The sequence below is a fragment of the Cyprinodon tularosa genome, unplaced genomic scaffold, assembly GCF_016077235.1.
Source record: "Cyprinodon tularosa strain WSP-4 unplaced genomic scaffold, ASM1607723v1 ctg31, whole genome shotgun sequence".
NCBI lineage: Eukaryota > Metazoa > Chordata > Actinopteri > Cyprinodontiformes > Cyprinodontidae > Cyprinodon > Cyprinodon tularosa.
Window position 1 is genome coordinate 1,315,044 of NW_024039019.1, and position 13,122 is coordinate 1,328,165.

The 13,122-nt window shown below is 39.3% G+C and overlaps 1 protein-coding gene across 1 annotated transcript; it reads left to right on the forward strand.

Annotated features, from left to right (window-relative positions):
• Window positions 1–686: 686 nt before the first annotated feature.
• Window positions 687–11,042, forward strand: tmprss2 (transmembrane serine protease 2). The gene is made up of 12 exons (XM_038292222.1): window positions 687–708; window positions 2,147–2,239; window positions 2,322–2,438; window positions 2,541–2,670; window positions 3,903–4,019; window positions 4,095–4,135; window positions 4,269–4,437; window positions 6,553–6,719; window positions 6,812–6,904; window positions 7,080–7,228; window positions 8,799–8,951; window positions 9,204–11,042. Exons 1-12 carry the CDS (start codon window positions 687–689, stop codon window positions 9,210–9,212), a joined length of 1,260 nt encoding a protein of 419 aa, XP_038148150.1. The 3' UTR covers window positions 9,213–11,042.
• The last annotated feature ends 2,080 nt before the right edge of the window (window positions 11,043–13,122 follow it).

The following is a 13,122-nucleotide window of genomic DNA, read 5'->3' on the forward strand; positions in this document are numbered from 1 at the left end:
GAATCTTTTTAGAAGCATGTTTGTGGAAAAATTATCTTCTAATCAGCAGAGAATTCATTCGTAGCAATAAAACATTATGATTAAACAGTCCATTCTGGTTAAACCGTCTCATGTCACCTGAGATAACATGATGTGAACTGGAGCTATTGAAATAAACTGAAAATAACTAATGGTGACATCACGCTGTGAGGATTGTTTTTGTAAATACATTAATTGTTTGAAACTCTCCTTTATAAAATATACCCCAAAACACCAAAGTGTCACAAAGTAATGCATTTTTGTTCAACTTTATGAGGTGGGGTGTGTCTCTACTGTGTGTCACACAAAGGATTATCTGATTATTTTTTTGAGACCAAGTTTAACAGTCAGTAGCTGTCCCCTACAACACGCTGATGCCAGTGATGCATCGAGCCTCGTTCCCCCATCAGATGCCGTTTCCCCTGCATCTCTGCACCGTGCAAGCAGCAGAAAACGTGCATGCTTGCTTAAGATGCATAACAGACACCCTTTGCTTGCACCACAGGGGAAGTAAAGAAAGCATAAACAATCAAACGTTAGCCTGTATGGAGAAAGGGAGAGATGAATTGCTAGAGAGAGAGAGGGAGAGGGAGAGAGAGATGGATGGATAGACTTAGACGTAGAGAACTTTATTGTGTGAAAAACAGCTTTTTCATGTACCCCTTGAAATGCCCTCACAGACCACTAGGGGTACGCATACCCCCGGTTGGGAAACACTGATTTAGCTTCACGTTGTTGACATTACCCTTAGGTGTGCACCCCCCTTTTGAAAATCCTGGATCTACCCCTGATTATGGGGAACCTTATAGCTCCTATCCGTATATGTCAGATGGTCCCTATGCTAACTGAATTGGCGCTAGCGTAATGCTTCCCGGCTCCTTCCTGTCAGATCATCTGACTGCATGATCAGATTGAATGGCCTTAAAACAACATGTAACGTGAAATGTTGCCCCGTAAATAAACTGAAAGGAACTGAATGGAATTACTTAGAGGAAGTACTATTCAGTAGCACTTATCGTGGTAACTGTGGATGTACTATACACGAAATCAATTAATCCAGATTAAATTAATCTTAAAAAAAAAAAAAAAAGTAAAAGAAATTATACATTTATCTAAATGGGGTTAAAACATTTTTATCATAAATAACTAAATTACGCAAAAATTTTGGTAATCCTAAACCTGTGTGTCTGTGAGAAAGAAAAAGCAATCTTAATAGAGAAGGCCACAGCACCTGTTTTAAAGTGCATTTGGAAAAGTTGCATCTGAACAAAGGTATTCGGATTGGCAGCAATTACACAAATGAGGAGCCAAATAAAAAAATATACAGTAGTAGACTTTCAAAATTTCCCCACTTTCCTTGATGCGCCCTTGGCTGATCTCCTACAATTCCTTTTTAAAAACCAAACTTTGTACTAAAATATTCTTTCTGTCATGATTTTCGGACATTAAGATCTAAAGAGAAGTGCAATCTCCTGGTTAGACTCTGTAATTCAGTGAAAGGGTGAGGTCAGAGTGAAAACAATATAAACGTCCAGGAGAAGGCCAGTGGCTGGAAGTTGAATGTAATTTCTCTGGGAATTGCAGGGGAGGCTGCTGCCATTGGGTTGGTGTTTGACTGGGAAGGGCCATTTTGAATAGGTGCTACTCTATGATAACAGGTGAAAAGTCTAAACATAGATAAGCACTTCATAAAAACATAAAACAAGACTAAATTCTCTTGGGTCCAACATTCAGTGCATTGTTGCTTTCAAACTGAGCACATAGCAACAGCTCATTCAGACAATTATCAAACACGGGGTTGAAGGAGTGATGATTTAGGCTTATATTCTAGCCAGAACACCTCTGAGTCTTGCAGTCATTTAGCTGTCCATTAACCTCTTTACATGAGAGGTCATTTATATAATATTTAAAGCTCTTCAAGAAGAGATTCAACAAGACGGGATTTCTTTATAAAAAGTTTTCTGCACTACTTCTCTGAGATTGATTCTTGTGTTTAGTGTAAATAAAAGTGAGTTGTTGTTGTGGTTAGAAAAACCAGACCAGTCCCTCTCAGTCTGTTCATTGTGCAGGTGTTAGTTTCTGATGTCTTTCATTTGCATTCTAATTTGAATTGTTTTTATTTCCGCAGGGAGAAAAACTTTTCCCTGGAAGTCTATCCTCTGTGGATTTCTGTGTGTCCTTCTTGTTCTCGCAGTTCTCGCCATCTTGCTCTGGTACTTCTGTACGTTCTTTTAAAGAACACTCTATCAGGCTTTTTGACTTTAATATGTTACTGTTGTAGTAAATTTCCTGTGTGTTTGCAGTATATTACCAGTGTTCATTTGGGAAGTCCTGCAGTCCTGGTGGCGTGTGTCTGAGCACCACCCAGTGGTGTGATGGTGTAAAGGATTGTACTGATGGAGAGGATGAATCTCACTGCTGTGAGATATTCATGTCAACACCTTCCCTGTTCCTCTCTAAGATATGTTGTCATGTTTAAGTGTGTTGACCTGCTGTTGTTGTTTTCTCTTTATTTTGCACAGTTCGCCAACGTGACACCGATTTCTTGCTGGAAAGTTATTCTTCAAACAGTGATGCCTGGTTGCCTGTGTGTGCTGAGAACTGGGATGTCAGTTATGGCAAAACTGTGTGTGAGCAGATTGGCTACAGCAGGTAAAAAAATACTTTTGGCTAATTTAAAAGGTTTATAAACTCCCTACATTTCAATACTGGTTTCATCAACAGAGACGCTCTTCCATTCAGTGGTCAGTTTAACTGGACAGCCAGAGCCCCTGTTTAAATTACACATAAGTGAATATATACTGTTTTGGTGATTCTATTGGTACTTTTCTGGCCCTGAACTTTACTTAAAGGGTTTAGAAAAATGGCCGAACATGTGCTCTTTTTTTAAGATTTTCTTTTTTTAAAGATAATTTCCTTTCTCACTAAATATTTATCCACATTTTTATTGCAGTGTTTTACATAAAAACAATTATGTTTGTGGTTAGAAAAAGATAAGAATGTAAACGGAATCTGAATACATTTTATTAGTTATTATAAAGAGGAAAACGTTCTGATTAATTTACTATACTAGAAATCAAAGAGTTTCCTCCAGATATTTCCTTTTCCTCAGTGTGGAATCAAACCAAACGGTAATTGCAGCTCATATCTGACCATTATGTAAAGGTTGGTTCCCAGGCGATAAAATCTTTTTCTTAATTATTAACTATTGCCAATGATCATCCACCATTGATTCCTCCACCCGTTTACAGACTCTGGATGTCGATCATAACCGAGTCAGGAGAGTTTAGATGAGGGAACTGGGAGGGTCGATAAATACAGTGTGGCCTCCAGTTTGTTTGTTGTTTTTCTTTCTGTGTGACATAAATTCTCTCTCTGCATACCTCTGTTACACAAGCCAAACACAACTTATGGAGACTAAAATACATTGGAGTTGTTCAGAGATCCAACCTCAGCTTCTCAATGTAGAGCTGAGAGAAAAAGACAGGCTCCAGTTTTTATAGTGATCATGCTGTGGGATATTGGAGGTGAAAAAGTGCAGGAAAGATTTGGTATTCTGTTGTGGGCTTCGTCTCCAAGGGATAGGCTCACTGTTTGTCCATATCTGCATAATAATCCAGTTACAAATAACCTTTCACACTGAAATGTGATTTTTTTTTCTTGCTGTGTTCTCAGTGAACTACTGATTTCTGAGGACAAATTCTGGTATAGAGAACCTAAGAAAACTGTGGATTTTGGTGGTTAACTCTGCAAACTGTGTTGATTCTTCACTATCACTTATTTTGTACAAATTCAAACAAAGACATTGTATTTTCCTCATGTTTATGCTAAGTGATTCCTGTATAATATGGCCTCACCACTTCCTGTCTCTGTGAATCTTACAGGACAGATTTTAAGAGCTCCAGTCAAATCAGCACGAGCATTAATGCCCCCGACGGATACCTGAAGCTAAAGCCTGGAAGCAGCAGTGTGTCACCAGTACATTCACAACTCCTACACAGGTACAGCTACATCCTGATTTTATTCAGGATTTATTCAGAGTGAACTCATTAAATATATCCCTCCTTACCTTGCAGCCCAGGTTGCTCAGCCCAAGCTGTCAAACTGCAATGCATTGGTGAGCTTCTAACTGCAACAGTACAAAATAAGATGTTAGTGCATGACTCAGCAAATCATCAGGGATCCTTTCTGTTTAAAATAAAGCTACATATTTAATTACAACTTTTGTCTCTCTGTGACTTGACGTGCAGAATGTGGCACGCGTTCAGCAGCTTCCAGCAGTCGCATCGTAGGCGGCAAGGAGGCTGCGATGGGCGACTGGCCGTGGCAGGTCAGCCTCCAGAGGGGAAATATACACGCTTGTGGAGGCTCCATCATTAGCCCAAACTGGGTCCTGTCTGCAGCGCACTGCTTCCATCCGTGAGATTCTAGCTAACATTGTTTTTATCTAATGCAACTGATGGATTGATTTTAGCATCTTTGCAAACAGACACTGTATGCAGTTAGTATGTGAATAAACCAACCTGAAAGGAGACAACGGTTTTTGGAGAATAGCACAGAAACTTTTGTGAAGAATGACATCACTGCAAAAGTTGTCTAGCTAACCCAGTGTTACAGTCTTAGATTTAGACATAAAGTACACTGGTCAAAAAAAAATAAAGGAACACTTTGTAATCAGAGAATAGCATCAAGTTAATCAAACTTCTGGGATATTGATTTGGCCAGGTGAATAGCAGAGGGGGTTGTTAATCAGTTTCAGCAACTTTGGTGTTAATGAAATTAACTACAGGTGCACTAAAGGGGCAACAACGAGACGAGATCAAAACAGGAATGGATTTACAGGTGGAGGCCACTGACATTTTTTCCCCTCCTCGTCTTTTCTGACTCTTTTTCACCAGTTTTGCATTTGGCTTGGGTCACTGTCACTACTGTTAGCATGAGGTGCTATCTGGACCCTACAGAGGTTGCACAGGCAGTCCAACTCCTCCAGGATGGCACATCAATACATGCCACTGCCAGGAGGTTTGCTGTGTCTCCCAGCACAATCTCAATATCAGGGAGGAGATTCCAGGAGACAGGCAGTTACTCCAGGAGAGCTGGACAGGGCCGTAGCAGGTCTACAACCCATCAGCAGGACCGGTATCTGCTCCTTTGTGTAAGGAGGAGCAGGAGGAGCACTGCCAGAGCCCTACAAAAGGACCTCCATCAGGCCACTGGTGTGAATGTCTCTGACCAAACAATAAGAAACAGACTTCAAGAGGGTGGCCTGAGGGCCCGACGTCCTCTAGTGGGCCCTGTGCTCACTGCCCGGCACCATGGAGCTCGACTGGCATTTGCCACATAACACCGCAATTGGCAAGTCTGCCACTGGCGCCCTGTCCTTTTCACAGATGAGAGCAGGTTCACCCTGAGCACATGTGACAGACATGAAAGGGTCTGGAGAAGCCGTGTGGAGAACGTTATGCTGCCTGTAACATCGTTCAGCATGACCGGTTTGGTGGTGGGTCAGGGATGGTCTGGGGAGGCATATTCATGGAGGGATGCACAGACCTATACAGGCTAGACAACGGCACCCTGACTGCCATTAGGTATCAGGATGAAATCCTTGCACCCATTGTCAGACCCTATGCTGGTGCAGTGGGTCCTGGGTTCCTCCTGGTGTACAGCAATGCCCGGCCTCATGTGGCGAGAGTATGTAGGCAGTTCCTGGAGGATGAAGGAATTGATGCCATTGATTGGCCCCCACGCTCGCCTGACCTAAATCCATTAGAACACCTCTGGGACGTTATGTTTCGTTCCATCCGACACCGCCAGGTTGCACCTCAGACTGTCCAGGAGCTCAGTGATGCCCTGGACCAGATCTCGGAGGGGATACCCCAGGACGTCATCTGTTGTCTCATTAGGAGCATCCCCCGACGTTGTCAGGCATGCATACACGCACATGGGGGCCATACAATTTACTGAATACCATTTTGAGTTGCTGCAATAAAATTTCGACAAAATGGATTAGCCTGCTTTCTCTTTTCACAGAATTTTTGGGGTGTCTTTGAATTCAGCCCTCTGTAGGTTGATAATTTTAATTTCCATCATATGATGTGGCATCCTTTTGTTCCTAACACATCACCCAGACCATGTCAGTATAAATAAACCGCATAATTTTTTCCCCCATTGAGATCTGATGTGTTTTCAAAGTGTTGCTTTAATTTTTTTGAGCAGTGTATTCTTTATCTGCTTTTGAGATTGACACACTAAACCAGAGCAGATTCTTTTAGATAATTAATCTGCCTCTGAGAAGATTCTTCTCAAATAAGTGCACTAATCTGACAATTACAGTAATAAGATTTCATGATAAATATTCTCAAAACAAGAAGTAGAAGTAAAGATTTGGTAATTAGAACATTGATGTATTGCTTAGCAGTATAAATATGACTGAACTTTTCCAATCACTGCCTGCCTTATGGGATAAAAATGAAAACTAATAAAGATTTTAATCACAACTAGAAAGATATCATTTAAATGTGTTTTCTTTCACAGTAACACAGACCCTACAGTGTGGAGGGTAGCCTATGGGCATGTGAAGCTGTCCGAGATGGTCTTCAGGAGCTTAGTTCAGAAAATCATTAATCATAAGTATTATGACCCTGAAACGAATGCCTTCGATGTTGCTTTGCTGAAGCTCCAAGATCCTATAACTTTTACATGTAAGTGTTTCTTTTTAATTTCTGGTATTACTCACAGAATGTCTTTGGGGACAAACATCAATTCAGATTTATGATGTGTCTTTATATACCAGCAACAGTTAGGCCGGTGTGCCTCCCCAATGTTGGTCTGAATGTTAATGAGGACAGCAACGCCTGGATCACTGGATGGGGGGCTTTGTACTCTGGTGAGTTACCTGAACATGGCTGCCGTTCTTTCATTTTATTCTGTGTTCAGGTTTATTCTTCCACATTTATAAAACATTGAATCCATATGAACCAGAGTTTGGCTTCCAGTGCAAGAAGCGTTGTTGTCATATTCCATTCAGTTTGTCACAGATTTTTTATTCATTTTTCTCTCAGGGTCATCAGTTACTCCTAATAGCTTAAACGAGGCCCAGGTCACTGTTTACGACAGAGACACCTGTAATGCTGGTAGCGTGCTGGATGGGAAGGTCACTGAGACCATGTTCTGCGCCGGCAAACTGGAAGGAGGCGTCGACAGCTGCCAGGTCAGCAGGAATTCATGCTATGATAGATTTTTTTTTACTCCCTTCTAGTACTAAAGCCTCTGGAAAAAGAACGTCTAACACTGACCATCTACTAATAGGTATTATGGTCACAGATTTTTCACCAATAATAGGAAAATTGTTCCTCATATGGCCCATTTTTATTTTTGCTTCTATGCTCAAGTTATTGAATCAACCATTAATAAAAAAAATTTGCAGGTTAAAAATGGAAAGTTTTAGATTTTCTTTTTGTTAAATGTTTATACATTTTATAAATGGCTAATTTTACTAATCTTACTCTCTTTGTGTCCAACTTTTACATGAATATATTTCATATAAATGTCCGTGGCCCCCCATCAAAAGACCTTGCCCCCTTTTCCATCATCATTACAAATGTCTAGCTATCCCATGAAGATTTGTCCATTAAAATGAGTCGATCGCCTACCAGTTTGAGAGTGGTTATAAAAAATGATTATTAATAATACTATATACTTATAGTGCGCCTGTTATCCCCTCTCACAGTTCTAAGAATGCAACTAAAACAACAAATAAAACCTGCTTCTACAAGAGGGGGATCGATTGAGAAAGAAACCATCAAGACCTGATTTCTATGCTGACATTTAAACAAACATACATGCAAATAAATAGAACAAAAAACAGTAAAGACTTTTATCAAAGCATTCAGTCATCTTTGCAGATTTACTACAGTAGCAGGCTTTCAAAATGGCCCTTTCAAGTCAAACGAGACTTCCCTCCAACTTCCAGCGAAATCCCCCCTAACTTCCAGCCACTGGAGGGACCCCTTCCTCCTCCTGGGTGTGCATTTTTTTTTTTTTTTACTCTCCACCCTTTCACTGAATTACAGGGTCTGACCAGGAAAAGGTGCTTCTCTTTAGATCCTAATGTCAACAAATCATGACGGAAAGAATATTTTAGTACAAAGATTGAATTTTAAAAATGAATTGTAGGAAACCAGCCAAGGGCCCAAAAACCAAAGTGGGGAAATTTTGAATGGCTTCTACTGTAACAAGTCAAAAAAATATTCTTATTCAAAGAAATTCATCATATCCTGAAGATCATGATGTCAATACAGGTTTTTATAAATATTCGCCGTTCGTCTGTAAGTCAAATGCTACTCATCCAGGGTTTGTGGACCGTTTCTGCCTCAGACGTACCACATTTGGTCCCACAGTTCAGCTGAAAGAATAGCACTTTATTAATCAATGATCCGTTTTTAGAAGTAGATTTTTACTATTTTATGGTTTTATGTTCTTTATTCTTTACCGCGGGTCACTGTATGAATTTAATATTGAATTGTGTTTTAGTTTTTCCATGTTCCTCTTGAAAAAAAAAAAGATTTTAAATATCAATACATTTTTATCTGAAAAAAATAGTTTTATATTATTTATATTATTTTTCCTGACTTAAGAAATTAAATTTATGGTGTTAAGAACTTAGGATGGCTGCAAACACTCCTGAAAGCATTCTTTGCTTCTTTTTGAAACCATAATATCACATTTTATTTGTATTTCTTACACAACATCCTTAGATCTTTCTATCCTGTCTCCTGCAGGGCGACAGTGGAGGACCCCTGGTAGTTAACAAAGGAAATATATGGTGGCTCATAGGGGACACCAGCTGGGGTTATGGATGCGCTATGAGGAACAAACCAGGAGTCTATGGCGATGTAACCTACTTTACGGAATGGATATATAAACAGATGCAGGTACGGCGATGTACAGTCATAGCTCTTTAGCTTACCTGATGTTTTTTCTAATCGGATGTTTCAATTTATCTAAGATGCAGTTTGCATGTCAGCAGTTTGTTTTCCTTCATATGAGCCTTTTAGTTGAAATTGTTTTATTTATAAAGGGCTTCTGAGAAGTTAAACTTGTTTTTTGTAACTTGTTTTAATTTTATGTTAAAATAGACACGGACATGTACATCTCATCCTGCATTTCTGCTTTAATCTTCGCAGAATCAGTGAAAAAGACGAGGCTGAAGACCGTTTGGACCTATGCACTTTTAAATGAAAACTTGGAGAAAATCTACTGATCAATGAAAACTTTTACGAAATGAATGATAGAAATAATTCTTAAAGTTTAAGGGGTTTTTTTGTACATAAACATTTTATGTTTGTATTTCGAATGATTTTGCCTATTTATTTATTTTATTTTTTGTGATGACTTGAAAACAACAATGCAAATCTGAGAGGCAAATATAACATTATTTGGTCAAATTATATTCTATTAAATTATGAGCATATGAGGAAAACACATAAATGAAATGAAATAAATGTTGGTTTAGCTTTATAAACGATTGCTCAAAACATGTTGGCATGGGGAATGATGGAATCGCCATTAGCATCTTGTTAGCTTGGCTTACAAAACAGTAAACACATGACATCAAAAATGATTGAAACCCCAACTTTTTAGCTGGAAACCCTCCCTAAATTTGACAGACCTGTAACCTCCTTTTATTTGCAGTATTCAGTAGTCTATCATATCAAGCCTACAGCAGAGAAGCTGCCCTTTCCTTACAGACGTGCCATTCCTAAGGTCTCTGGTATCTTAAAATGCCCAATAAATGCTGGGAGAAATGTTGAATGGTCTGGTTTTGCAGTAATCTGTTTCAGAAATTAACCATCCACTCAGCCTTTGATCTTACTGCAGATTCAGACTCTTTGGCCCTGTGGTCTTCCATACTGGTGTCTCCCTGGTGCGAACCTCAAGGGAGTTTCACAGCTAAGAGATTGAGAGTACATGAGGTAAGGCCCAGTGGCGTAACCCGGACGGATAGTTGGAAAAGAAAAAGAAATCTTGCCACCCCTGTTGCCATCCCGCTGAAAACATTAACAGTGTTTTAATTTTACAAACATTTGCGAAGACAACAGTCAAATTTCCCAGAGGACTTGAATGCATCCTCATGCAGCACCTTCTGCTACACTTTTAATTGGTTATGCTGACATGCAGTTCCTTTCCAAACGGCTCCAAAAAGCAACACGGCCGCGGCACATGGGATCAATAAAAAGCATTTACTTTGCTGCTAGTATGTACGTTTCTTGGTACAAAATTAAACAATATGCTCTTTTAATGGGAAGTAAGGGAGACTTTGCACCACCGTGCCTGTACTTAGTATTACCTATGAGTATTACTACTTTAATTACTAGTCTCATGAAATGGACAAATACGTCACACTGACTTCATACTGGCTAAAAAGAACATGTTGGCAATGTGATCAGCAACATTCACAGAAATTAGGTAGAATTATTCATATTGGTATGTGTAATGCAGCATTAATGCTACATTACAAAGAGGTTTTCCATTAACTTTATAGGCTGAGTAAAATTTGGCTTCTGATTCCAGTAAGCACTGCATCCTGCAAAACAAGTTTCTCTGCCCCTAAATAAAAAAAAAGAAAAAACACCTTAGGAATACAATGGCCGATGATAGATGAATTCACCTGGGCATACTCAGTGTTGAGTCAAGGAGGGCTTATTCCCTTTAAATATGGAAGTCTTTGTAAAACATTTTGCTTCATCTCACCGAAACCGCAGAATTTTGCTGTTCTGATTGTTTTTGTGAACTTGGTTGTTGTCATATCACTGGGTAGTGGTCAAATAAAGTGCATTTTAAAGGGCTGTCCATTTGACAGGTACATATTTACCTCAAATTTTTGTTTACTACCAGATTTGATTAGTCCAAGGAGCACATCAAGTACTTATTTATTTCTATATTTGCTGTATACTTAATTTTCAATACATTGTACAGTACATAATTGTATACATTTTGAAAAATAAAAAACTTTAATCAATAAACATTTAGGAGAAAATGATTATTGTTTGTGGTATAGCTGAACCCTTTATATAATGACCACCCTAAATAATACCTTGCTACCCCTGTTTTAAAAGCCTAGCTCTGCCACTGATCTGCTTGGGGGCTTACTGAGAGCCTTGGTCTTTATCCCCAAGCACAATGGGAAGCAGGATCACATGACCCTATATACAACACAAAATCTTTCACAGAGTACACTATACAAGTCAAACATAATTCATAATGCACAAACTAATGTCTGTCCACAGGGCAGAGGCAACAATCCTGACAATTAAATTAATCCATTATGGTAATGTACACCTGCTCAGAAGTTCTGGGTTCAGATATGTAAGGACTTGTCGGAGAGCCCTAGTTGTATAATACCACCGTCCCCATCAGTTTGTTTGCTTGGTAACTTTGATGATAGCTCTTTGGGGGAAAAAAATGGTTTACATGGTCTTCACTGCCCTATGCATTACAAAGAAAATTATCCTCATGAATTGGAAGAGCAACAAAAATAAACAATAAGTATAGAGATCTTTTGCTGGAACACATTACTCTTGAGGCAGCAAGAGTTACTCTGGGGTGGGGGGGGGTGATTGTGTAGGCCTCACCCCTGATGGCTCGCTCTATCCCCATTCAAATGGGGGTTAACATAATCCATGTAAAATAAAATCAACATAATATAAGGCTTAATTTAAACAGCTTGGCCTTTTTTTCAGTGTAGTCCTGTTTCTGTCCCTGTGACTGACTGGATGTGCTTTCTTCATTTACTGACATGGGAGCTGGCTCGTAGCCCGTCTGCCTGGCTGTGTTTTTCCTGGACGGGGCCGCTTGTGGAGCTGGTTGACAGTTGCCTTTTGTATCTTTCTTCTTTCTGTATGTCTGCTTATGTCTCTTTGAAGCCCAGTCGGCCTCACCAGATGGCTGCTCACACTGAGCCTGGTTCTACTGGAGGTTTCTTCCTGTTAAAAGGGAGATTTTCCTCTCCATATTCATTACAAGCATGCTTGGTGTGAGTGTGTGCCAACCTGTGCTACACGAAGAAGTTGGAAAAAAAAAGGCAACTAATTCCAATTTATTTGTGTATGAAAAAATCTAAATTGATACGATATGAAGGGTTTTCAAATGGAAAATGGCCTGTACTATTATGGCGCTTTTTCAAGTCAGAAGACTTGACCAAAGCGCTTTACTCTTTACTCCGCTTTACTCCACATTCCAACACACACTCACACTCGCCACTGTCGCCAATGTACAACAATTAGAAGGGAAAACTAAACTTACCATTCATATCTTTTGACATTAATGAAAGAAAAAGACCTTCTGTGCCTCAGCGTGTAGCATGAAAATTATCCTTTGACTGGATTTTTGCAGAAAAAAATTTAATTCCTGTCTATCATTATTATTATAATCTGTTAGAAATATTATGCTTTGTCTGATGGGGAGGCAAATAAATGATTAATAACTATTGATAAATGATAATAATCAAAGGGGAAAAAACTAGAAAATGGCTACTACTACAAGAACAATATGAAAACTAAAAGGAAAAAAGTTTAAATGTGGCAAAGCACCTCATTTTATATATACGGTTAAAATGGTTAAATTTGTGGGAGTTTTTCTTTATTTTTGAAAGGACTTTGGACTACATCACTAAGCCTACTTCAAACTAACATGTCTGAACAAATTGGCTGTGTTCTAACAATGGCTTTTTAATGGGAAGATTTTTTTTCATTATTTCAAATCCAAATGTATTAAATTATATTTTCATCGATCTGACACCACACACATATGTACAGCAGGGGGCGGTAATCGCCTGTTGTTTAAGCTTGAAAAGTCCATTTTAGCGAACTAGATGTGAAGTTTTCTAGAAGAAGTTTCTCAACTCATCTAAGAGTTTTCTTCAGTTCTAACTAGTGGTGGGGAGCACTGAGATTAATATACTGTAGATAGAACATATTAGGGGGGGGGGTTGTGGCTCTGGTCCCTCCACTGGATTGGCCATGGAGGTCACCTGGGGGGTTAATGGTGATTAGGATGGGTCATTAACTTCCTCATGAGAGCGGTTTTGGTCACATACTTCATTGA

Bases quoted from the DNA above. Each gene is read 5' to 3' on its own strand.
- tmprss2 (XM_038292222.1), top strand. From the start codon at position 687: ATGCCCTCACAGACCACTAGGG. The intron at 4,438-6,552 runs GTGAGATTCTAG...TTTCTTTCACAG, and splicing joins GCAGCGCACTGCTTCCATCC to TAACACAGACCCTACAGTGT. The intron at 6,720-6,811 runs GTAAGTGTTTCT...TTTATATACCAG, and splicing joins AGATCCTATAACTTTTACAT to CAACAGTTAGGCCGGTGTGC.